The sequence below is a fragment of the Callionymus lyra genome, chromosome 19 (assembly GCF_982586985.1).
Source record: "Callionymus lyra chromosome 19, fCalLyr1.hap1.1, whole genome shotgun sequence".
In the NCBI taxonomy this organism is placed as follows: domain Eukaryota; kingdom Metazoa; phylum Chordata; class Actinopteri; order Syngnathiformes; family Callionymidae; genus Callionymus; species Callionymus lyra.
The window spans coordinates 2,424,601-2,447,957 of NC_141836.1; the positions used below are offsets into that span (position 1 = coordinate 2,424,601).

Sequence of the window (23,357 nt, forward strand, 5' to 3'; positions counted from 1 at the left end):
CTTCTTCTCTTCTTCTTCTCTTTTCTTCTTCTCTTCTTCTCTCAGCGGCTCCACACGACACTGAAGGTATGTGTCTCACGTCGGTTCTGATCCACTCCAACCTTCCGAACCTCGTCGCGACGAAGGCTCGGTTCGTCCAAAAGTTGCAGAATGTGTTCCGAACGAAAGTGATGCGTGTGTTGTGTGTCTCGACCTTGTTGTGTGTTTGTGACGGAGAGCAGGAAGGGTCAGTTTTCAGTGGGCAGGTCCAGGTCCGGGTCCGGGTCCGGGTCCAGAACCTCACGAGACAAACACACCTTTGTTTCTTCTCTGGACCTGCACACACACGAATATGGCGGCCTTTTAAAAACAAGCTGCCATTTTTTTTCTCTTTTGTCTGCAAATGTTGGAGGGAAAGTGTCGCCGCGGGAGGTTCGGTTCGGTTCGGTTCGGTTCGAGTGCTCGTCGAGACGTCGGCGGATAAAGTGTTGAAAGTGATGAGTGACAGCGAGTGAGGAACAGAAGCTAAATGAACGAAGGATGAAAAAGAAGATAAATCTCATTGTTTACTTCATGTCTGCACGTGATCACTGCCTCTTGCCCTGGGTAGCTGGGACAGAGCCTGGTTTCTTGTTGTGTCTCATGACTTCATCACGTCTAGATGGCGGAGTCTCGCTTCAACAACCCGTACTTCTGGCCGCCGCCGCAGTCCGTGCCGGGCCAGGTAAGCATGACCTGTCCAGGTGTGACCGGGTCAGTCGCAGTGGTCAGTGGCTGACGTTCACGTCTGTGGAGTGTGACGGTTCAACTTTGCAGCTGGATAACCTGGTGCTCATTAACAAGATCAAGGAGCAGCTGATGGCCGAGAAGATCCGACCTCTTCACCTCCCGTCCTCCCAGCAGCCCTTGCTGCTGAGCGGCGCGGCGTCGGACTCGCAGCACGTGATGGCGGCGCAGAAGCAGCAGCTGTCGGCGCACCTGCCGCCGGACGCCGGCGCCCGACCCGCCTCCGGTCCAGGTACCGTTTGTTACCTGCGTGAGTACACACCTTCAGCGACGGTCATGTGACCGCGTCATGTGACCGCGTCATGTGACCTCCTCAGAACAGGAAGTTCACGGTCGCAGCAGTTTGTCTTCACGACGTTCACTCGTTAATCTTCTCGTAGATGGAGGTCTGGACGACAAGATGGCCGTCAAGGCCAAAGGATTGTGGGAAGACTGGCACCTGAGACAACTTGGCGAGCAGCGACTGAACCAGCGCTCAGGTACGACACGTTCTCCATGTTTTTGTTCAGGTTTGAAAGATTTGAATAAACTGTTTAAAGTAAGAAATATTGTAACTTGTGTCGCAAACATTATTTACACAAAGAACACATTTAACGAACCTTCAGTTTAAAGGTTTTTAAGACTCGTTAAGAAACGTTATTACTCCAGTGCTGTGTCTCAAATCACATACTACTCTTAGTATGCTAGAAGTTAGTATGCATCAGTTTAGTGTACTTACTAACTAGTAACTAATTCTCCACAGATAGTTTGTCTCAAATCAAACTCTGCTGCTACACACTAACAGGAAATCACATGACAGCTTCTTCTTCTACTTCTATTTAACGATGTTTCAACCAGCTGTTGGAACGCTATCGCCACCTGCTGGCAGCACGTTTGGCAAGTTTGGAAAAAGAAATAAAGAAAAAATATGAGAATCTAAATATTCGCGAGATATTTAAGCTGGTATCAGCAGCGAAGACGTGTTTATCCTCGTACTGCTGCTGAAAATACACCTGTAAGTATATGAATATATATGCATTTATATATGTAAGTAACTTCCGTTTAAAACGTCACTAAAATGGCGGCTGTTTAGTGTGGTTAGTGTCCATCGAACCATGCTAGTTTTGTGGGCGTGTTAGTACGCCACTTTAGTGTGCATGGAGCACTACAGTGGTGTACGAATTGAGACGAACTAACGCACTAAAAATACTAACTTTTAGTACGCTAGTATGTGATTTGAGACACAGCACATCACTTCTGGGACAGGGCTTTTCAAAATAAAAGCCTTTAATCAAGTAAACATTAACAAAGATCTTGTATTGAACATGATGGTCTTCACGACTGTCTTCACTTTTCACGACTGTCTTCACGACTGTCTTCACTTTTCACGACTATCTTCACGACTGTCTTCACTTTTCACGACTGTCTTCACGACTGTCTTCACTTTTCACGACTGTCTTCACGACTGTCTTCACTTTTCACGACTATCTTCACGACTGTCTTCACTTTTCACGACTATCTTCACGACTGTCTTCACTTTTCACGTCTATCTTCACGACTGTCTTCACGTCTGTCTTCACGACTATCTTCACGACTGTCTTCACGACTATCTTCACGACTGTCTTCACGACTGTCTTCAAGACTATCTTCACGTCCGTCTTCACGTCCGTCTTCACGACTATCTTCACGACTATCTTCACGACTATCTTCACGATTATCTTCACGATTATTTTCACGACTGTCTTCACGTCTGTCTTCACGACTGTCTTCACGTCTATCTTAACGATTATCTTCACGACTATCTTCACGATTATCTTCACGATTATCTTCACGACTGTCTTCATGACTGTCTTCACGTCTATCTTCATGATTATCTTCACGCCTGTCTTCACGACTATCTTCACGTCTGTCTTCACTTCTATCTTCACTTCTATCTTCACGACTGTCTTCACTCCTATCTTCACGTCTGTCTTCACGACTATCTTCACGACTATCTTCACGTCTGTCTTCACGACTGTCTTCACGACTATCTTCACGTCTATCTTCACGACTATCTTCAAGATTATCTTCACGACTATCTTCACGACTATCTTCACGACTATCTTCACGATTATCTTCAGGACTATCTTCACGATTATCTTCACGATTATCTTCACGACTGTCTTCACGACTATCTTCAAGATTATCTTCACGACTATCTTCAAGATTATCTTCAAGACTATCTTCAAGATTATTTTCACGACCGTCTTCACATCTATCTTCACGATTATCTTCACGATTATCTTCACGACTGTCTTCACGATTATCTACACGACTATCTACACGACTATCTTCACGATTATCTTCACGATTATCTTCACGACTGTCTTCACGTCTATCTTCACGTCTGTCTTCACGTCTATCTTCACGATTATCTTCACGACTGTCTTCACGTCTATCTTCACGACTGTCTTCACGTCTATCTTCACGACTGTCTTCACGTCTATCTTCACGTTTATCTTCACGACTGTCTCCACGATTATCTTCACGACTATCTTCACGTCTATCTTCACGACTGTCTTCACGACTATCTTCACGACTGTCTTCACGACTATCTTCACGACTATCTTCACGTCTGTCTTCACGACTCTTCACGACTGTCTTCACGACTATCTTCACGACTGTCTTCACGACTGTCTTCACTTTTCACGTCTATCTTCACGACTGTCTTCACGTCTGTCTTCACGACTATCTTCACGACTGTCTTCACGACTATCTTCACGACTGTCTTCACGACTGTCTTCACGACTGTCTTCAAGACTATCTTCACGTCCGTCTTCACGTCCGTCTTCACGACTATCTTCACGACTATCTTCACGATTATCTTCACGATTATTTTCACGACTGTCTTCACGTCTGTCTTCACGACTGTCTTCACGTCTATCTTAACGATTATCTTCACGACTATCTTCACGATTATCTTCACGATTATCTTCACGACTGTCTTCATGACTGTCTTCACGTCTATCTTCATGATTATCTTCACGCCTGTCTTCACGACTATCTTCACGTCTGTCTTCACTTCTATCTTCACTTCTATCTTCACGACTGTCTTCACTCCTATCTTCACGTCTGTCTTCACGTCTGTCTTCACGACTATCTTCACGACTATCTTCACGACTATCTTCACGTCTGTCTTCACGACTGTCTTCACGTCTATCTTCACGACTATCTTCAAGATTATCTTCACGACTATCTTCACGATTATCTTCACGACTATCTTCACGACTATCTTCACGATTATCTTCAGGACTATCTTCACGATTATCTTCACGATTATCTTCACGATTATCTTCACGACTGTCTTCACGACTATCTTCAAGATTATCTTCACGACTATCTTCAAGATTATCTTCAAGACTATCTTCAAGATTATTTTCACGACCGTCTTCACATCTATCTTCACGATTATCTTCACGATTATCTTCACGACTGTCTTCACGATTATCTACACGACTATCTACACGACTATCTTCACGATTATCTTCACGATTATCTTCACGACTGTCTTCACGTCTATCTTCACGTCTGTCTTCACGTCTATCTTCACGATTATCTTCACGACTGTCTTCACGTCTATCTTCACGACTGTCTTCCAACTATCTTCACGTTTATCTTCACGACTGTCTCCACGATTATCTTCACGACTGTCTTCACGTCTATCTTCACGACTATCTTCACGTCTGTCTTCACGACTATCTTCACGACTATCTTCACGACTATCTTCACGTCTGTCTTCACGACTATCTTCACGACTGTCTTCACGACTATCTTCACGACTGTCTTCACGACTGTCTTCACGACTATCTTCACGACTGTCTTCACGACTGTCTTCACGACTATCTTCACGTCCGTCTTCACGTCCGTCTTCACGACTATCTTCACGATTATCTTCACGATTATTTTCACGACTGTCTTCACGACTGTCTTCACGACTGTCTTCACGACTGTCTTCACGTCTGTCTTCACGTCTATCTTCACGATTATCTTCACGACTGTCTTCACGTCTATCTTCACGACTATCTTCACGACTATCTTCACGACTATCTTCACGACTGTCTTCACGACTATCTTCACGACTGTCTTCCCGACTGTCTTCATGACTATCTTCACGTCCGTCTTCACGTCCGTCTTCACGACTATCTTCACGACTATCTTCACGATTATCTTCACGATTATTTTCACGACTGTCTTCACGACTGTCTTCACGACTGTCTTCACGTCTGTCTTCACGTCTATCTTCACGATTATCTTCACGACTGTCTTCACGTCTATCTTCACGACTGTCTTCACGTCTATCTTCACGTTTATCTTCACGACTGTCTTCACGATTATCTTCACGACTGTCTTCACATCTATCTTCACGACTATCTTCATGATTATCTTCACGTCTGTCTTCACGATTATCTTCACGACTATCTTCACGTCTGTCTTCACGACTATCTTCACGTCTGTCTTCACGACTGTCTTCACGACTATCTTCACGACTGTCTTCACGACTATCTTCACAACTATCTTCACGACTATCTTCAAGATTATCTTCACGACTATCTTCACGATTATCTTCACGATTATCTTCACGACTATCTTCACGTCTGTCTTCACGACTATCTTCACGACTGTCTTCACGACTATCTTCACGACTGTCTTCACGACTATCTTCACGACTGTCTTCACGTCTGTCTTCACGACTATCTTCACGACTATCTTCACGATTATCTTCACGATTATTTTCACGACTGTCTTCACGTCTGTCTTCACGACTGTCTTCACGTCTATCTTAACGATTATCTTCACGACTATCTTCACGATTATCTTCTCGACTGTCTTCATGACTGTCTTCACGTCTATCTTCATGATTATCTTCACGCCTGTCTTCACGACTATCTTCTCGTCTGTCTTCACTTCTATCTTCACTTCTATCTTCACGACTGTCTTCACTCCTATCTTCACGTCTGTCTTCACGACTATCTTCACGACTATCTTCACGTCTGTCTTCACGACTGTCTTCACGACTATCTTCACGACTATCTTCAAGATTATCTTCACGACTATCTTCACGACTATCTTCACGATTATCTTCACGACTATCTTCACGACTATCTTCACGATTATCTTCATGACTATCTTCACGTCTGTCTTCACGACTATCTTCAGGACTATCTTCACGATTATCTTCACGATTATCTTCACGACTGTCTTCACGACTATCTTCAAGATTATCTTCACGACTATCTTCAAGATTATCTTCACGACTATCTTCACGATTATCTTCACGACTATCTTCACGATTATCTTCACGTCTGTCTTCACGACTATCTTCAGGACTATCTTCATGATTATCTTCACGATTATCTTCACGACTATCTTCACAACTGTCTTCACGACTGTCTTCACGATTATCTTCACGACTGTCTTCACGACTGTCTTCACGACTGTCTTCAAGTCTGTCTTCACGACTATCTTCACGACTATCTTCAAGATTATCTTCACGACTATCTTCAAGATTATTTTCACGACCGTCTTCACATCTATCTTCACATTTATCTTCACGATTATCTTCACGACTGTCTTCACGATTATCTTCACGATTATCTCTACGACTGTCTTCACGATTATCTTCACGACTGTCTTCACGACTGTCTTCACGACTGTCTTCAAGTCTGTCTTCACGACTATCTTCACGACTATCTTCAAGATTATCTTCACGACTATCTTCAAGATTATTTTCACGACCGTCTTCACATCTATCTTCACATCTATCTTCACATCTATCTTCACGATTATCTTCACGACTGTCTTCACGATTATCTACACGACTATCTTCACGTCTATCTTCACGATTATCTACACGACTATCTTCACGATTATCTTCACGACTGTCTTCACGATTATCTTCACGATTATCTTCACGACTGTCTTCACGTCTATCTTCACGTTAATCTTCACGACTGTCTTCACGTCTATCTTCAAGATTATCTTCAGGACTATCTTCAAGATTATTTTCACGACTGTCTTCACGTCTGTCTTCACGTCTGTCTTCACGACTGTCTTCACGACTATCTTCACGTCTGTCTTCACGACTATCTTCAAGATTATTTTTACGACTATCTTCACGTCTTTCTTCACGACTGTCTTCACGATTATCTTCACGACTGTCTTCATGACTATCTTCAAGATTATCTTCACGACTATCTTCAAGATTATCTTCACGACTATCTTCACGACTGTCTTCACTTCTATCTTCACGTCTGTCTTCACGACTATCTTCACGTCTGTCTTCACGTCTGTCTTCACGACTGTCTTCACGACTGTCTTCACGACTGTCTTCACGTCTGTCTTCACGACTGTCTTCACGACTGTCTTCATGACTGTCTTCACGACTGTCTTCACGACTATCTTCACGACTGTCTTCACGACTATCTTCACGTCTGTCTTCACGTCTGTCTTCACAACTGTCTTCACGACTATCTTCACGACTGTCTTCACGACTGTCTTCACGACTGTCTTCACGACTGGCTTCACGTCTGTCTTCACGACTGTCTTCACGACTGTCTTCACGTCTGTCTTCACGTCTGTCTTCACGTCTGTCTTCACGACTGTCTTCACGATTATCTTCACGATTATCTTCACGACTATCTTCACGACTATCTTCAAGATTATCTTCACGACTATCTTCAAGATTATTTTCACGACCGTCTTCACATCTATCTTCACATCTATCTTCACGATTATCTTCACGATTATCTTCACGACTGTCTTCACGATTATCTACACGACTATCTTCACGTCTATCTTCACGATTATCTACACGACTATCTTCACGTCTATCTTCACGATTATCTTCACGACTGTCTTCACGATTATCTTCACGATTATCTTCACGACTGTCTTCACGTCTATCTTCACATCTATCTTCACATCTATCTTCACGATTATCTTCACGATTATCTTCACGACTGTCTTCACGATTATCTTCACGACTATCTTCACGTCTGTCTTCACGTCTGTCTTCACGTCTGTCTTCACGTCTGTCTTCACGACTGTCTTCACGTCTGTCTTCAGGTCCTCCGTCCAGACCCGACACTCACTCCGAGGCGCTCACACCCACCACCCCGACCTCCAGTGGTCAGAACCGGCTCGGGGGGGCGCCGGTGCTCAACATGGTCTCGGGGCTGGCGAGTGCACCCGGCATGGACCACATGAAGGCTGGAGGTCTGGCGGGTCTGCTGGGTCCGCCGCCTAAAGCGCCTCGAGGCAGGAAGAAGATCAAGGCGGAGAACTCGTCCGGAGCCTTGTTGGTGGTTCCATACCCGCTGCTCGCCGAGCAGGGCTGCATCACCGTCGCCCCCAAAGAGGGAAAGACCTACAGGTGCGTCAGGAGTCGTGACTCGAATCGTCTCACGATCTTCAGCAACATCTGACTCTTCTCCAGGTGCAAGGTGTGTCCGCTCACCTTCCTCACCAAGTCAGAGATGCAGATCCACTCCAAGTCCCACACAGAGGCCAAAGCTCACAAGTGTCCTCACTGTTCCAAGACCTTCGCCAACGCCTCCTACCTGTCGCAGCACCTGCGCATCCACCTGGGCATCAAACCCTATCACTGCTCCTACTGCGACGACTCTTTCAGGCAGTTGTCGCACCTGCAGCAACACACCAGGTGCGTGTCGCACAACACACCGGGTGCGTGTCGCACAACACACCGGGTGCGTGTCGCACAACACACCGGGTGCGTGTCGCACAACACACCGGGTGCGTGTCGCACAACACACCGGGTTGGTGTCGCACAACACACCGGGTGCGTGTCGCACAACACACCGGGTGCGTGTCGCACAACACACCGGGTGCGTGTCGCACAACACACCGGGTACATGTTTAAATACATGTTTGAATACATGTTTGAATGAATGTTTGAATGAATGTTTGAATGAATGTTTGAATACATGTTTGAATACATGTTTGAATACATGTTTGAATACATGTTTGAATACATGTTTGAATACATGTTTGAATACATGTTTGAATACATGTTTGAATAGATGTTTGAATACATGTTTGAATACATGTTTAAATACATGTTTGAATACATGTTTGAATACATGTTTAAATACATGTTTGAATACATGTTTGAATACATGTTTGAATACATGTTTAAAACACTCACACGCGTCACAATTATAGATTGATTTGATTCGTCCAATACTTTTGTTCAAATGATGATGTTTATGTTTCTTTAATTAACATTGAACTTGTATTTATGTTTAACTTGTTATTGAAGAAATGTTTCTCCTCAGAATCCACACTGGAGATCGACCGTACAAGTGTGTTCACCCCGAGTGTGAGAAGTCGTTCACACAACTGAGCAACCTGCAGGTGTGTGTGCTGAACACACTTTAACTCACTCTCAACACACTTTAACTCACTCTCAACACACTTTAACTCACTCTCAACACACTTTAACTCAACACACTTTAACTCACTCTCAACACACTTTAACTCGACACACTTTAACTCACTCTCAACACACTTTAACTCAACACACTTTAACTCACTCTCAACACACTTTAACTCAACACACTTTAACTCACTCTCAACACACTTTAACTCAACACACTTTAACTCACTCTCAACACACTTTAACTCAACACACTTTAACTCACTCTCAACACACTTTAACTCAACACACTTTAACTCACTCTCAACACACTTTAACTCAACACACTTTAACTCACACTCGACACACTTTAACTCAACACACTTTAACTCACTCTCAACACACTTTAACTCAACACACTTTAACTCACTCTCAACACACTTTAACTCAACACACTTTAACTCACTCTCAACACACTTTAACTCAACACACTTTAACTCAACACACTTTAACTCAACACACTTTAGCTCAACACACCTTAACTCGACACACTTTAACTCACTCTCAACACACTTTAACTCAACACACTCTAACTCTCTCTAACTCTCTCTAACTCACTCCAACACACACTAACTCACACTAACACACACTAACTCTCTCTAACTCACTCTAACTCACTCTCTCTCCTTCAGTCTCATCAGAGGCAACACAACAAAGACAAACCCTACAAATGTCCGAACTGTTACCGCTCGTACTCCGACTCGGCGTCGCTGCAGATCCACTTGTCGGCTCACGCCATCAAGAACGCCAAAGCGTATTGTTGCAGCATGTGTGGACGCGCTTACACCTCCGTGAGTTCTTCACCTTCACTTAAATACTTACAATAAATATCAACTTTTAAAATGGATTCAAAATATACATTATTATCTTCATATGAAATGAATTTCAAAGCATGAGTGTCTGATCGATGTATTGATCCCGGGGTTGCAGGAGACGTACCTCATGAAGCACATGTCCAAACACACGGTGGTGGAACATCTCAACCATCAGTCTCCTCAGAGAACCCAGTCCCCGAGCATCCCGATCCGGATCTCGCTCATCTGAGCCGTTCTGTCCAGAAGGTCAGAAGGTCAGCACTTTGGTCAGCGCCGTCCACGACTTCCTGTCTCCATCCAATGGTTTTGAAGGATCTCTAAGAATCCAAGTATTGTTGGGTGTGTTTCATCCAAAGAGAACCTTGAAGCACTTTCAGCACGAGCTCCACACGTCACCCTAGTGGCAGCTCCGAGAACTGCTTTGACTTGAGATGTTTGTAGAAACGTAAACATTATGACCACCGAGGGTTCAGAAGGTCATTATATTGATTTGATGATATAGATTTATTTAATCTACAAAATGTTAAAATATCAATTTGATGGAGAACCTTCTCATCAGGCCGCAGTGGTCAGTACCCGTCAAACTAGTTCTGCTGGTCATAATGTTTTCATGTGTTTCTGTAAACGAATAGAAAACGATCTTCAGCCTCAAGTGACGTCTTCAGAAATAGAAAACTTTCAAACTTTGTAGCAATTTTTAAGATTCGATGAAATGTTTTCAATGATGAGAAACATTTAATGTTTTTACACTTTTGACCCAAAAACAATGACCTTTGGACCAACATTTGTTCGTCTTCATGGGTTTGACTCATGTTGACGATGTCGTCACGACGACCATCAGATTCTCTTAAGTGTTGCAGTATCTTTGTATTCTTTGTGTTAACGTTACCTCGAGCTCCCCCTTCAGGGCAGCAGTGGTGCTGCAGTCAAGACACATGTTGACATTAAACCACAACAGCCTCGTGCGTCCGTGTGTCGTGTTAACATGTGACGTGTGTCGTGTTAACATGTGACGTGTGTCGTGTTAACATGTGACGTGTGTCGTGTTAACATGTGACGTGTGTCGTGTTAACATGTGACGTGTGTCGTGTTAACATGTGAGAATCTCTTGATCAGATCAACTTTATTGATCCTCTGGACAATCTTTCAGTTTGTTTGAAGATAGATTCATAAGAATAAGAACAAAAGTTAAAGTGAAAAGAACACAAAGATTAACATAGAAACATCTTTTCACTTCAAACTCAGAAGTAAACATTTAAATAACACGAGGAATGAATGAGTCCCTGAGTCTATTAGTGTTGCATCATGGGAGGAACATTGGTGCTCCATGTGTTCGCTGATGACAGTGTTGCATCATGGGAGGAGCATTGGTGCTCCATGTGTTCGCTGATGACAGTGTTGCATCATGGGAGATGATCATGATGTACAGTAGTTTGTCCAGTGCCAACCACAGATCATGGACTGAGTTTGCTCTGATTTCCTCCCAAACCACCATCGTTACACAACTTTAAATACAACACAAGTACACACCTGCTTGAGTGACAGATTTGAGTGACAGGTCAAGGCTCAGATTCTTCTAATTCTTCCTCAGTTAAGACCCAACGACACACGGACGTCACATGTACATGTTCTTTATTTACACGTCTGTTATCTTCTTTTATACCAGTTGTTTTCAACATGTAGCCTTAACTCTGCTCCCGACTCGCACGAGTTCATGTTCTTGACTCGCACGAGTTCATGTTCTTGACTCGCACGAGTTCATGTTCACGACTCGCACGAGTTCATGACTCGCACGAGTTCATGACTCACACGAGTTCATGTTCTTGACTCGCACAAGTTCATGTTCGCGACTCGCACGAGTTCATGTTCTTGACTCGCACGAGTTCATGTTCTTGACTCGCACGAGTTCATGTTCGCGACTCGCACGAGTTCATGTTCGCGACTCGCACGAGTTCATGTTCGCGACTCGCACGAGTTCATGTTCGCGACTCGCACGAGTTCATGTTCCCGACTCGCACGAGTTCATGTTCCCGACTCGCACGAGTTCATGTTCCCGACTCGCACGAGTTCATGTTCCCGACTCGCACGAGTTCATGTTCCCGACTCGCACGAGTTCATGTTCCCGACTCGCACGAGTTCATGTTCCCGACTCGCACGAGTTCATGTTCCCGACTCGCACGAGTTCATGTTCTTGACTCGCACGAGTTCATGTTCTTGACTCGCACGAGTTCATGTTCTTGACTCGCACGAGTTCATGTTCTTGACTCGCACGAGTTCATGTTCTTGACTCGCACGAGTTCATGTTCCCGACTCGCACGAGTTCATGTTCTTGACTCGCACGAGTTCATGTTCTTGACTCGCACGAGTTCATGTTACCGACTCGCACGAGTTCATGTTACCGACTCGCACGAGTTCATGTTACCGACTCGCACGAGTTCATGTTACCGACTCGCACGAGTTCATGTTACCGACTCGCACGAGTTCATGTTCTTGATTCGCACGAGTTCATGTTACCGACTCGCACGAGTTCATGTTCCCGACTCGCACGAGTTCATGTTCTTGACTCGCACGAGTTCATGTTACCGACTTGCACGAGTTCATGTTCTTGACTCGCACGAGTTCATGTTCCCGACTCGCACGAGTTTCTCCTGAGCCGTCGTCTGTAAAACAAGGTCGACTCTGGAAGAAAAAAACAACGTAGATTCAACTTTTGTGTGGTTTCATGAACAGTTTCACGAACAGTTTCACGAACAGTTTCACGAACAGTTTCACGAACCTGTGCAACGACAGAACGTAACGACTTTGTTGAGAAGAAGAATATTTGTATCTCTACCTTGTTTAATAAACGGACTGTTATCAATTCACTTGACCTTGTGTCGTGTCAGAGGTCATTCACCTGAGGTCATCCTCACTCGTGTGAATCGTTGTTCTTCGGTTTCCTTCATTTTCCTCCGTCGATGTTGTCAAGTTCACCTGAACGCATCACAGCAGCGAACTTTGACCTGAAGGTAAAACTGAAGACTTGACCTCCAGTCGACCTCATGGTGAGTCTGAAGATTCTTTTGATACTTTGTCAGTCTCTCATCAGGACCATGTTTTACACTCATTACTTTATAAAGTTGCTCTGAAATCTGGACGAACGAGAGGTTACGAGAGTCCATTATGACGTAATAATGGCTTCACTCCTCCTGTGATTATGCTTTGTTTAGACAACCAGTCCCTTGGAGCTGGAGACTATTGATGATGAGTGGTGACAAACCTCCATGCTTGACAATCACAGCAGAGTGGGTGTGGTTCAACAAGATTTAATCTCCAGAACAACAAAGTAAGTAACGCGCACGCACGCATGCACGCACGCACGCACACACACACACACACACACACACACACACACTTTAGATGAAACAGTTTTGTTTTCTTCTGAAAACACGAGTATTTGACTTTAAATGTTCAATAAATTATTTCACTGCATCAAAGTATTGAAAAACGTTTATTAAACAACATGTCAGTAGAAAACTCGTCATAATCACATTTAAAAAAAAACAAACACTTGATGTTTTAATGGCTGCATGAACACAACACTGAAGCTGCTGTAAACTTGTTAAAGTGCACGGTTGTGTTTACACGTGAACACGGTTGTGTTTACACGCGAACACGGTTGTGTTTACACGCGAACACGGTTGTGTTTACACGCGAACACGGTTGTGTTTACATGTGAACACGGTTGTGTTTACACGCGAACACGGTTGTGTTTACACGCGAACACGGTTGTGTTTACATGTGAACACGGTTGTGTTTACACGCGAACACGGTTGTGTTTACACGCGAACACGGTTGTGTTTACACGCGAACACGGTTGTGTTTACACGCGAACACGGTTGTTTACACGTGAACACGGTTGTGTTTACACGCGAACACGGTTGTGTTTACACGCGAACACGGTTGTGTTTACACGTGAACACGGTTGTGTTTACACGTGAACACGGTTGTGTTTACACGCGAACACGGTTGTGTTTACATGTGAACACGGTTGTGTTCACACGCGAACACGGTTGTGTTTACACGTGAACACACTTGTGTTCACACACGAACACGGTTGTGTTCACAAGCTTGTGTTTACACGCGAACACGGTTGTGTTTACACGCGAACACGGTTGTGTTTACACGCGAACACGGTTGTGTTCACACGCGAACACGGTTGTGTTCACACGTGAACACGGTTGTGTTCACACGCGAACACGGTTGTGTTCACAAGGTTGTGTTCACACATGAACACGGTTGTGTTCACACGCGAACACGGTTGTGTTCACAAGGTTGTGTTCACACATGAACACGGTTGTGTTCACACGCGAACACGGTTGTGTTCACAAGCTTGTGTTCACACGCGAACACGGTTGTGTTCACAAGGTTGTGTTCACAAGGTTGTGTTCACACGTGAACACGGTTGTGTTCACTCGTCTTCAGGGACGTCCGTGTCCTTCAGGTCCGGGACAGATGGAGACGTCAGGTTCAGGTAACTTTGTTCAGAGACTCGTGATCCTCCAGGTCGAGGGTCGACCTTCACGAAGGTGTCCAGGAGGTCCTCGTAGGAGCTGGAGAGACATGTCGGGTCAGAAGAAGCAGGAGATGAAGCACCTGATCGTACCTGCAGGACGACTGGAACACGCCGTAGACTTCACTGGAGACTCGTCCTCTGCTCACGGCCTGTGGATCATCGTGTGAGGCTCGTGACCTTCATGTCTGAGCACATGATCTCACCTCCATGTTGAAGGTGTGTGTGCTCCTCAGGCTTCGCTCCAGACAACTGACTTGCTTGGAGAGCTTCACTGTTCGCTCCCTCAGCTGCTGGTTCTCTTCCTCCAGGACGTTGACCCTGATGGACCAGAAGGTTGAGTATGTTCTTCATACATGACCACGTGTCACTGACCGGTGTTGGACCGTGGACGCCGCTCTCCTGCCGGAGCTGCTCATGTCCTCGGCCTCGCTGATCTTCAGCAGCAGCTTCCTCCGCTCGTCCAGAAGCTTCTCGTTCTCCTCCAGAACCTTCAGGACACACTCCTTCTCCTGTCAATCAATCAAAGAGTGAGGTCCTGATGGCAGGAGGATCTTCATCAGGTCATCAGGTCATGGAGCCTGACCTTGAGCGCGAGGTCGTGGGCCAGCGCCAGCTCGTGCTGCAGCTTCTGGACGCTGGCGTCGCGTTGACTCGTGGCTCTGAGGAACACGTGCTTCGCTCGACGCATCTTCATCTGGTGCTGACTCTGCTTGTCGTTGTACTTCCTGCACACACAGTTGTGTGTGTCGCGGTGTGTGTGTGTCGCGGTGTGTGTGTGTGTCACGGTGTGTGTGTGTCACGGTGTGTGTCCACACTGACCTGACGTGTGCGTCCAGTCGCAGCAGGACCTGCTGCAGCTCGTCCTGCGCTCGCTCGCTCTCCTGCCGGCTGATTGACAGCTCGTCCGTCAGCCTCTGACAGCTCGTCTGACTCGCTCTGGCCTGAGAACTGGTGTCAGTAAACACTGTGACAGCGCCACCTACAGTATGACCTCACACTCTACACATCATCAGACCTTCAGATACGACTCTGAAGAACTTCCTGTGACTCATGAATCATCAAACCTGCTCCCTGGCGCTGCTAAGCTCCGCCTCCAGCGCCGACAGACGAGAGTCCAACTGTTTGATTCGCTGAAGCAGCTCCGCGTTGGTGCGAGTCAAGGTCGCTTCCTTCAGGCGGAGCGAACGGATCTTCTGCTGCAGCTCCTCGTCTCGCTGCTCCAGGAGCTTCCTGAGGAGTCACGAGTCAGAGGGAGTCACGAGTCAGAGGGAGTCACTGTCAGAGGGAGTCACGAGTCAGAGGGAGTCATATCGAGTCATAGGGAGTCACATCGAGTCATAGGGAGTCATATCGAGTCATAGGGAGTCACATCGAGTCATAGGGAGTCATATCGAGTCATAGGGAGTCAGAGGGAGTCACATCGAGTCATAGGGAGTCACATTGAGTCATAGGGAGTCACATCGAGTCATAGGGAGTCACATTGAGTCATAGGGAGTCGCATAGAGTCAGAGGGAGTCACATCGAGTCATAGGGAGTCATATCGAGTCATAGGGAGTCAGAGGGAGTCATAGGGAGTCAGAGGGAGTCATATCGAGTCATAGGGAGTCAGAGGGAGTCACATCGAGTCATATCGAGTCATAGGGAGTCATATCGAGTCATAGGGAGTCGCATCGAGTCATAGGGAGTCGCATAGAGTCATAGGGAGTCACATCGAGTCATAGGGAGTCGCATCGAGTCACATCGAGTCACATTGAGTCATAGGGAGTCGCATAGAGTCATAGGGAGTCACATCGAGTCATAGGGAGTCACATTGAGTCATAGGGAGTCGCATAGAGTCAGAGGGAGTCATATCGAGTCATAGGGAGTCACATCGAGTCAGAGGGAGTCGCATCGAGTCAGAAGGAGTCATATCGAGTCAGAAGGAGTCATATTGAGTCAGAAGGAGTCATAGGAAGTCAGAGGGAGTCATATGGAGTCATATCGAGTCAGAGGAATCCTATCGAGTCACATGTAGTCACTTGGAGTCCCATGAGTCCCATGAGTCCCTTCACCTGCTGATGTTCTCCTGCTGCTGCTGGAGCCTCACGGTCCTCAGAGCGTCGCTCAGATCTCGACTCTCTCTCTCCACTCGACTGCTCTCTGCTGCTCGAGCTTCTTCCAGGCGCAGCTGCTGCTGGACGACCTTCATCTGCTGCTGCAGCTCCAGGACCTGCAGATGATCCACATGTGAGCTTCACAGCTGCAGGTTGGATGGCGAGTGTCTGGTGACCTTCTTGTCCGCCGCGATGACCCTCTCTCTCTCCGCCTGCAGTTCCTCCTGCAGACTGCAGGCGGCGCTGCGGCTCACAGAGTTGCGGGCGAGATCCAGCTCCAGGTCTCGGACCCTCTGCTGCTGACGCTCAAGGTCGGAGGAACAAGCCTGGACGCTCTGCTCCAGCTGGACCACCTTGTTCTGGGCCTGCTGCAGCTCAGCAGAGAGCTGAGGAGCAGAAGGTTAGAAGAAGAGTCGAGGTCGTGACCTTCACCTTCACCTTCAGCTTCTCCTGCTCCAGCAGCATGTTGTGCGTCTTGAGATCAGTGTTCTTCTCCTTCTCGTAGCGCAGCTCTCGCTCGGTTGAGCTGAAGAGGTTCTGAACCCTCTGAAGGTCCTGCTTCATCTGCCGGACCTCCTCAGACTTCTGACCCAGAACCAGGTCCTGAGACTGAGGAGACAACGGTGTAAAGTGGACTGGTTCACCTAGTGGCCGGTGACGGTACAACACTACCTTGATGTGAGCCTGAGCTTCACTGACCAGCGCCTGCAGAGCCACGTGTTCATCAGAAGAGTGACACCCGTCACTCACCTGCGACAGGTGTCAGTGAGTGAGTGAGGTCTTCATGTGGTCCAGGATGAGCCTCACCTGGTTTGTAGCAGGACGTTGTCGCTCAGACAGACGTTGGACCTGCAGCCTCAGTCTCTCCGTCTGACCTTCAGCCTGAAGCTTCTTCTGGACGCTGTCGCTCACGTCTGCCTGCAGGTCCGAGACCACCTGGCGCTCGGCGGCCATCTTGTCTCTGAGACAGACGTGTGAGTTGATTGACATGTGACATGATGAGCGGACTGACCTGAGGGCGGCGTGCGAGGTCTGGAGGCTGCTGAGCTCGTCCTTCAGACGCTGGTTCTTCTGCTGCAGCTGCTCCACCGTGCTCTGCAGCGCCCCCTGCTGAGCGCCGGTGCTGCGGTCCAGCTCGGCCTGGAGGCGCTGCTGGACTCGCTCCATCTGCGCCACCTGCAGGTGAAGGTTATTGTGGTGGTGTTGAGGAGATGAAGCTTCACACCAACCTTCTCCTCCAGAACGACCTTCTCTCCCTTCACCTGGCTGAGGCTCTTGATGAGCGTCTTTCCTTGTTGACACTCGGTCTGAAGACCGTTGACGTCCACGAGCAGCTTCTTCACGTCTCTCTCGGCCGCGAGTCGAGCCTGGAGGTGAACATGTGCTTTACCTTCACGTCATGAGGGGTCACAGGTGTCATGAGGGGTCACAGGTGTCATGAGGTGTCACAGGTGTCATGAGGGGTCACGAGGTGTCACGGGTGTCATGAGGGGTCACGAGGTGTCTCAGGTGTCATGAGGGGTCACGAGGTGTCACAGGTGTCATGAGGGGTCACAGATGCCATGAGGGTCTCACAGGTGTCATGAGGGGTCACGAGGTGTCATGAGGGGTCACGAGGTGTCACAGGTGTCATGAGGGGTCATGAGGTGTCATCAGGTATCTCAGGTGTCACAGGTGTCATCAGGTATCTCAGGTGTCATGAGGTGTCATGAGGGGTCACGAGGTGTCATCAGGTATCTCAGGTGTCACAGGTGTCATGAGGTGTCATGCGGTGTCACAGGTGTCACAAGGTGTCACAGGTGTCACAGGTGTCATGAGGTGTCATGCGGTGTCACAGGTGTCATGAGATGTCACAGGTGTCATGAGGTGTCATGCGGTGTCACAGGTGTCATGAGATGTCACAGGTGTCATGAGGTGTCATGCGGTGTCACAGGTGTCATCAGGTGTTTTACTTCTTTGTCTTTCTTCAGCGCCGTCTGAGCTGAAGTCAGATCCAGCTCCAGTTGTTTCCTCCAGTCCTTCTCCTCCGTCAGTCGAGCCTCCAGCAGAGCCAGACGCTCCTGACCACTGCCGCTCAGGTGCTGCACACACGTGACACACGTTAGCATTAGCATTAGCACTTCACCTTGATATTGACATTATTATAAAATATCAAAGTCACATGTTTGTCGAGAAACTCTTCCTTGAAGGAACAAAAGTGTGTGTTTGTGTTGTTGTAATGTGTGACTCTATTGTATCATCAGTGTGTGTGTGTTGTTGTGATGTGTGACTCTATTGTATCAGTGTGTGTGTGTTGTTGTGATGTGTGACTCTATTGTATCATCAGTGTGTGTGTGTGTTGTTGTGATGTGTGACTCTATTGTATCATCAGTGTGTGTGTGTGTTGTTTTGATGTGTGACGCTATTGTATCAGTGTGTGTGTGTGTTGTTGTGATGTTTGACTCTATTGTATCAGTGTATGTGTGTGTTGTTGTGATGTGTGACTCTATTGTATCATCAGTGTGTGTTGTTGTGATGTGTGACTCTATTGTATCAGTGTGTGTGTGTGTTGTTGTGATGTGTGACTCTATTGTATCATCAGTGTGTGTGTGTGTTGTTGTGATGTGTGACTCTATTGTATCATCAGTGTGTGTTGTTGTGATGTGTGACTCTATTGTATCATCAGTGTGTGTGTTGTTGTTGTGATGTGTGACTCTAGTGTATCATCAATGTGTGTGTTTGTACAAAACTTTCTTTTCATTGAAATATTGACATTAGAAAATAATCTTAAGCTCCGCCCACTGAAACCACTTTGTTTTTCTGGAGATTAAATCTTGTTGACCATAACCACACCCACTCTGCTGTGATTGGTCAAGCATGGAGGTTTGTCACCACGCATCATCAATAGTCTCCACCTCCAAGGGACTCGTTGTATAAACAAAGTGTGATTACAGCTGGAGGAAGAGTGAAGCCGTTATTACATCATACTGGACTCTCGTAACCTCTCGTTCGTCCAGATTTCAGAGCAACTTTATAAAGTAATAAGTTTAAAACATGGTCATGATGAGAAGTTACTGCGTCTTGAAGAACATTCACTACATGACTCCAGAGTTGTACCTTCAGACACATGTATCAAACTATTGTACAACATTATTATGAGTTTCTATCCAAGAATGAAATAATACTTCATAAGGGAGAAGGTTCTACTTTAAGTTATAAATAAACCAACAGAGAATATTAAATGTGCTGCTTTAAGCATCCATGTTCATGAAGGTCACGAGTGGATCTTACCATCTGAAAGTAGGACTCGGATGTTTTCTCCTCAACATTCAACGTCTTCTCGCCGGCGTCCTGCTTCTTAAGCTCCGCCTCCAGGTGTGTGACCTGCGTGAGCAGCTCAGGTGATGACGACACGAGCGATATTTCACTTTACCTTCCGAAGCAAACCCTCCAGCTCCCCCTCGTGGCGACGTCGCTCCTCCTTGCTGGCGTTCTGAGCTTCTCCCACCACGACCTCCAGCTCCTCGTTCCTCTCCTCCAGCTCCTCCAGCTGCTTACGAAGCTTCTGGATCTGTCGCTCCAGCTCCCTCACCTGTACCTGCCGCTCCTCCACCAGCGCCTGACACCTGCTGGACACACGCAGTACTTCAGTTCGTCCTCTCGTCTTGTTGTCCTGCTTTAATCACCGCTTCAGATCCTTGTGTTTGCTGAGGTCTTCTGTGACTGGATCGTTTCGCTGCGTCTGCAGAGGAACATCTCGAGTCATATTGACCTCTTTGACCTCCACACGTCGTCTTCTCACCTGAAGCAGCAGCTCCTTGTTCTCCGCCTCTAACGCAAACACTTTTCCTCTCAGATTCCTGTTCTCCGCCTCCAGACGTTCGCTCTCCTCTCGGACCTTCTGCAGCTTCAGCATGTCTGGAGATGAACGAACCAAAGTTGACACAAAGTTCATCTTCACCTCCAGGACTGTCAAAGCTTCTCATCTCAAGTAAAACACTTTCCTCACCACTGTGTTTGAGTTTCTCCACCTCCTTCCTCAGAAACTCCACTTCTTCCACAGTTCCTCGCAGCTCCAGCTCTGAGATGAGACCATGGTTCAAGATCTGACAGAATCACGTCTTTCACTCTGAAGCTTCATGAACATGTCATTCATCAAGGAGCCACTAGATGGCGCTGTCTGCTCCATCACTCTGAACAGCTGGTCATCGTTTGGAAACTGAGGCCACTAGTGTTTCCAGAAGCTTCATGAAGCATCAACTTTCATCAGAGCATTAGATGTTTAAGGGGCTTAAAAAGGTCTGACAGCCGTCAATCAAACAAACCGCGGTGGTGCAGGTTGTCACTCTTGGCAGCGTCCAGCTCGCCGGTGAGTCTTCGTATGTCCTGGTGAGCCATGGTCAGCCTGCTGGACGCCTCGTCCAAGTCCCGCTGCAGACGCTGCTGCTCCAGACGCTCGCCAGACATCTCCTCACCGAGAGCCTGGAAGATGAAGGTCTGAGGTGGTGGAGACGCGAGGAGACGCGAGGAGACGATCCATGCAGCAACACATCCAAGAGTCTCGACCAGAAGTTCAACACGTCGTCTCAAATCATCAGTTTGTTCGTCATCATTGGTTTAAAGTCTCAGACCAAACCATTGACTCTATTATACCAACATTTATATATTGAACTAGAAAATGTATTTTTAAATGATTGGAATTAGAATCGATATCAAACCATTTTAAATGTTTTTTTATTCAAATGTAAACAAACATTTCAAGTAGAAATGATTGAGTTCAAATGAACCATTGAATCCTTGAGAACCTGATGATTTGAATGTTCAGACGTCCATCATGATCTCATCTGAGTCTTGACCTTCTGCTCCAGACTCGTCGTGCACCTGAACATGTTTGTGTTGATAGTGTTAGTTCCTGCAGGCTGTTGTCATGCATGTCCAGAACCGTGAGCGACACCAGAACCTACAGGAGTGAGATTGTGTTTGTTGTGACTGGACCTGCGCAGCCCGAACAGTTTCCTCCAGGGAGGCAGAGACGACGCCTGCTGAGATACTGTGTGGAGCATCATCTGCCGTCATCACCTCATCACAACGTCACACACTCACCTGGACGTCTCTCCGGCTCGGACTCTGCTCGGCTGCTTCCAGACGCTCCAGCAGTGTGGCTCGCTCCACCAGCAGGTAGGCCACCTGCTCGCTGGGGCTGCTGAGACCCAGGTCGCCGAGGTCCTCCTGAGCCAGCAGCTCCGCCAGCTCCTTACTCTGCAGGTCTGCAGCAGAGAAGCTTCTTCACGAGCCGCACGTTGAAGCTGCTGGACACCAACCTTGTTGTTGTCGCAGGACGTGCACTTCCTGTCGCAGATCTTCGTTCTCTCGCTCGTACGCGGCCGTGAGAGTCTCGCGCTGCTGCAGAAGACCTCGCACGTGCTCCACGTAGTTGTCCACCTGAAACGGTCAAAGTCGTCACTCCACACACGGACACACGTGGTCCTCTTACCTCCTTCATCTCCAGCGCCTGCTGGGTCTGGACGCTGAGGAGCTCCTGTGAAGAGGAACCCAGTTTGGCCTCAGTGTCGAGAAGCTGCGTCCACAGGTGGCGCTGTCGCGCTGCTGGACCCGCGTCTGCTGGCAGACCTTCCTGCTGGAGCCGCAGAGAGATCTGCTGCAGGACCTGAAGACCACGAGGTACTTTCATCAGACTCTGAACTTAAGTCCTGTTTGAATCTTGTCTCCTTGTTTTAAAGTTTGACGACAACCGGCGTGGAAACAAGAAAATGACAAACAAAAGTCAAACTATTGTTAGTTGAAGATATAACTTCAACATGAACTTTAGAATGAATGTTTGACGCACCAACATGGATCGTGTGACAAACATTTCGACCAAAACAAAGGAAAGTTATTTCCTCTCGACAGAAACATGTGACGTGAACTAAACTCAATGTTGACATCAGTAACTGGATCTTCATTCACTTGACATCAGATCCATGTTGAACCTGATCTCATGCACAGGATCTTTACTATACGAGGGTTAGAGTTTTGTATAAAGGTTAAGGTTCAAGGTTATTATTGTATAATAACTTCTACCTCTTCAGCCTCCATCACGTGACCAGACCATCTGTTTCCTCCAGAGACTTCGAGCGACAGTTACATCCTTAAACCTTTATTTTCCGTTCTTGCGTTCGTCCCTTTATTGTGTCCATCATTCTGCAGAAACAAATACAAACTAAAGTTAGTTCCAGTTCAGTTTCAGACTCAGTCACGAGAGAAGATTGAAGAATTGTTCTAGTCTTGAAGCAAACATTTACTTTTGTTTTTAGCAACAATTCTGAACCAAATGTCTGACAAAGACGTTTAACCATCGCCTTGAACCTGTTTTTTCAAACAAAGGAAACGTTCGTGTTTGTTCACGAGTGTTGAAAAGTTAGTTCTATGCTAATGCTAACTCGATGCTAACTCGTCCAGCTAACTAACTAGCTGCTGCTCCATCAGCTGCATGACTGTCGCTGGAAACATGAGTCAAGATCATGTTTCTCTGACTGACTGTGAAAGTCATAGTTTTACTGCTTTTCTCACCTTGATAGCGACACGATTCAGACGTGATGACGTCGCCTGGCTTCTGCGGAAACCATGGCAACGGACCGGACCACCGTCAGTAGAGGTGGGGGGGTCTTATTTTATAACTATGTCTTTTTGTCTTTTAA

At 46.7% G+C, this 23,357-nt stretch overlaps 2 protein-coding genes across 11 annotated transcripts in view; one reads left to right on the plus strand and one right to left on the minus strand.

The window, feature by feature from the left end:
- Nucleotides 1-12,901, plus strand: part of znf362b (zinc finger protein 362b) — a 13,053-nt gene extending 152 nt beyond the window's left edge. The window contains exons 1-9 of one of the 7 annotated variants that reach the window (XM_087781782.1): nucleotides 1-66; nucleotides 641-703; nucleotides 823-1,015; nucleotides 1,146-1,244; nucleotides 7,849-8,155; nucleotides 8,219-8,443; nucleotides 9,078-9,156; nucleotides 9,850-10,008; nucleotides 10,148-12,901. The exon at nucleotides 1-66 is cut by the window's left edge and continues 152 nt beyond it. In XM_087781782.1, the coding sequence (XP_087637908.1) occupies nucleotides 641-703; nucleotides 823-1,015; nucleotides 1,146-1,244; nucleotides 7,849-8,155; nucleotides 8,219-8,443; nucleotides 9,078-9,156; nucleotides 9,850-10,008; nucleotides 10,148-10,261 (1,239 nt within the window). In that variant the 5' untranslated portion in view covers nucleotides 1-66 and the 3' untranslated portion in view covers nucleotides 10,262-12,901. The other 6 variants (XM_087781777.1, XM_087781780.1, XM_087781784.1 and 3 more) reach the window with 6 other exon arrangements.
- Nucleotides 12,902-14,371: 1,470 nt separating this feature from the next.
- Nucleotides 14,372-23,282, minus strand: ccdc30 (coiled-coil domain containing 30). 4 transcript variants are annotated; one of them, XM_087781955.1, is made up of 27 exons: nucleotides 23,230-23,282; nucleotides 22,741-22,860; nucleotides 22,154-22,327; nucleotides 21,981-22,101; nucleotides 21,763-21,926; nucleotides 21,624-21,701; nucleotides 20,985-21,141; nucleotides 20,669-20,740; nucleotides 20,462-20,577; nucleotides 20,346-20,401; nucleotides 20,093-20,285; nucleotides 19,951-20,043; nucleotides 18,633-18,761; nucleotides 17,910-18,047; nucleotides 17,693-17,856; nucleotides 17,488-17,641; nucleotides 17,353-17,430; nucleotides 17,119-17,289; nucleotides 16,857-17,066; nucleotides 16,639-16,796; nucleotides 15,652-15,817; nucleotides 15,407-15,528; nucleotides 15,171-15,312; nucleotides 14,960-15,096; nucleotides 14,791-14,905; nucleotides 14,678-14,736; nucleotides 14,372-14,624 (listed from the first exon to the last, which is right to left on the minus strand). In XM_087781955.1, the coding sequence occupies exons 2-27, from the start codon at nucleotides 22,753-22,755 to the stop codon at nucleotides 14,483-14,485; spliced, it is 3,324 nt and encodes a 1,107-aa protein (XP_087638081.1). In that variant the 5' UTR covers nucleotides 22,756-22,860; nucleotides 23,230-23,282; the 3' UTR covers nucleotides 14,372-14,482. The 4 variants fall into 4 exon arrangements, with proteins under 4 accessions (XP_087638081.1, XP_087638080.1, XP_087638082.1 ...); XM_087781954.1 differs by having other exon boundaries at nucleotides 20,093-20,288; XM_087781957.1 differs by having other exon boundaries at nucleotides 14,491-14,624; nucleotides 15,407-15,535; nucleotides 20,093-20,288.
- Between the last annotated feature and the right edge of the window lie 75 nt (nucleotides 23,283-23,357).

Coding starts and splice junctions, on each gene's coding strand:
- ccdc30 (XM_087781954.1), bottom strand. Junction 18,762..19,950: donor CCGAGTCCTACTTTCAGATG/GTAAGATCCACT, acceptor ACGTGTGTGCAG/CACCTGAGCGGCAGTGGTCA. Junction 17,431..17,487: donor AACGTCCTGCTACAAACCAG/GTGAGGCTCATC, acceptor CACCTGTCGCAG/GTGAGTGACGGGTGTCACTC.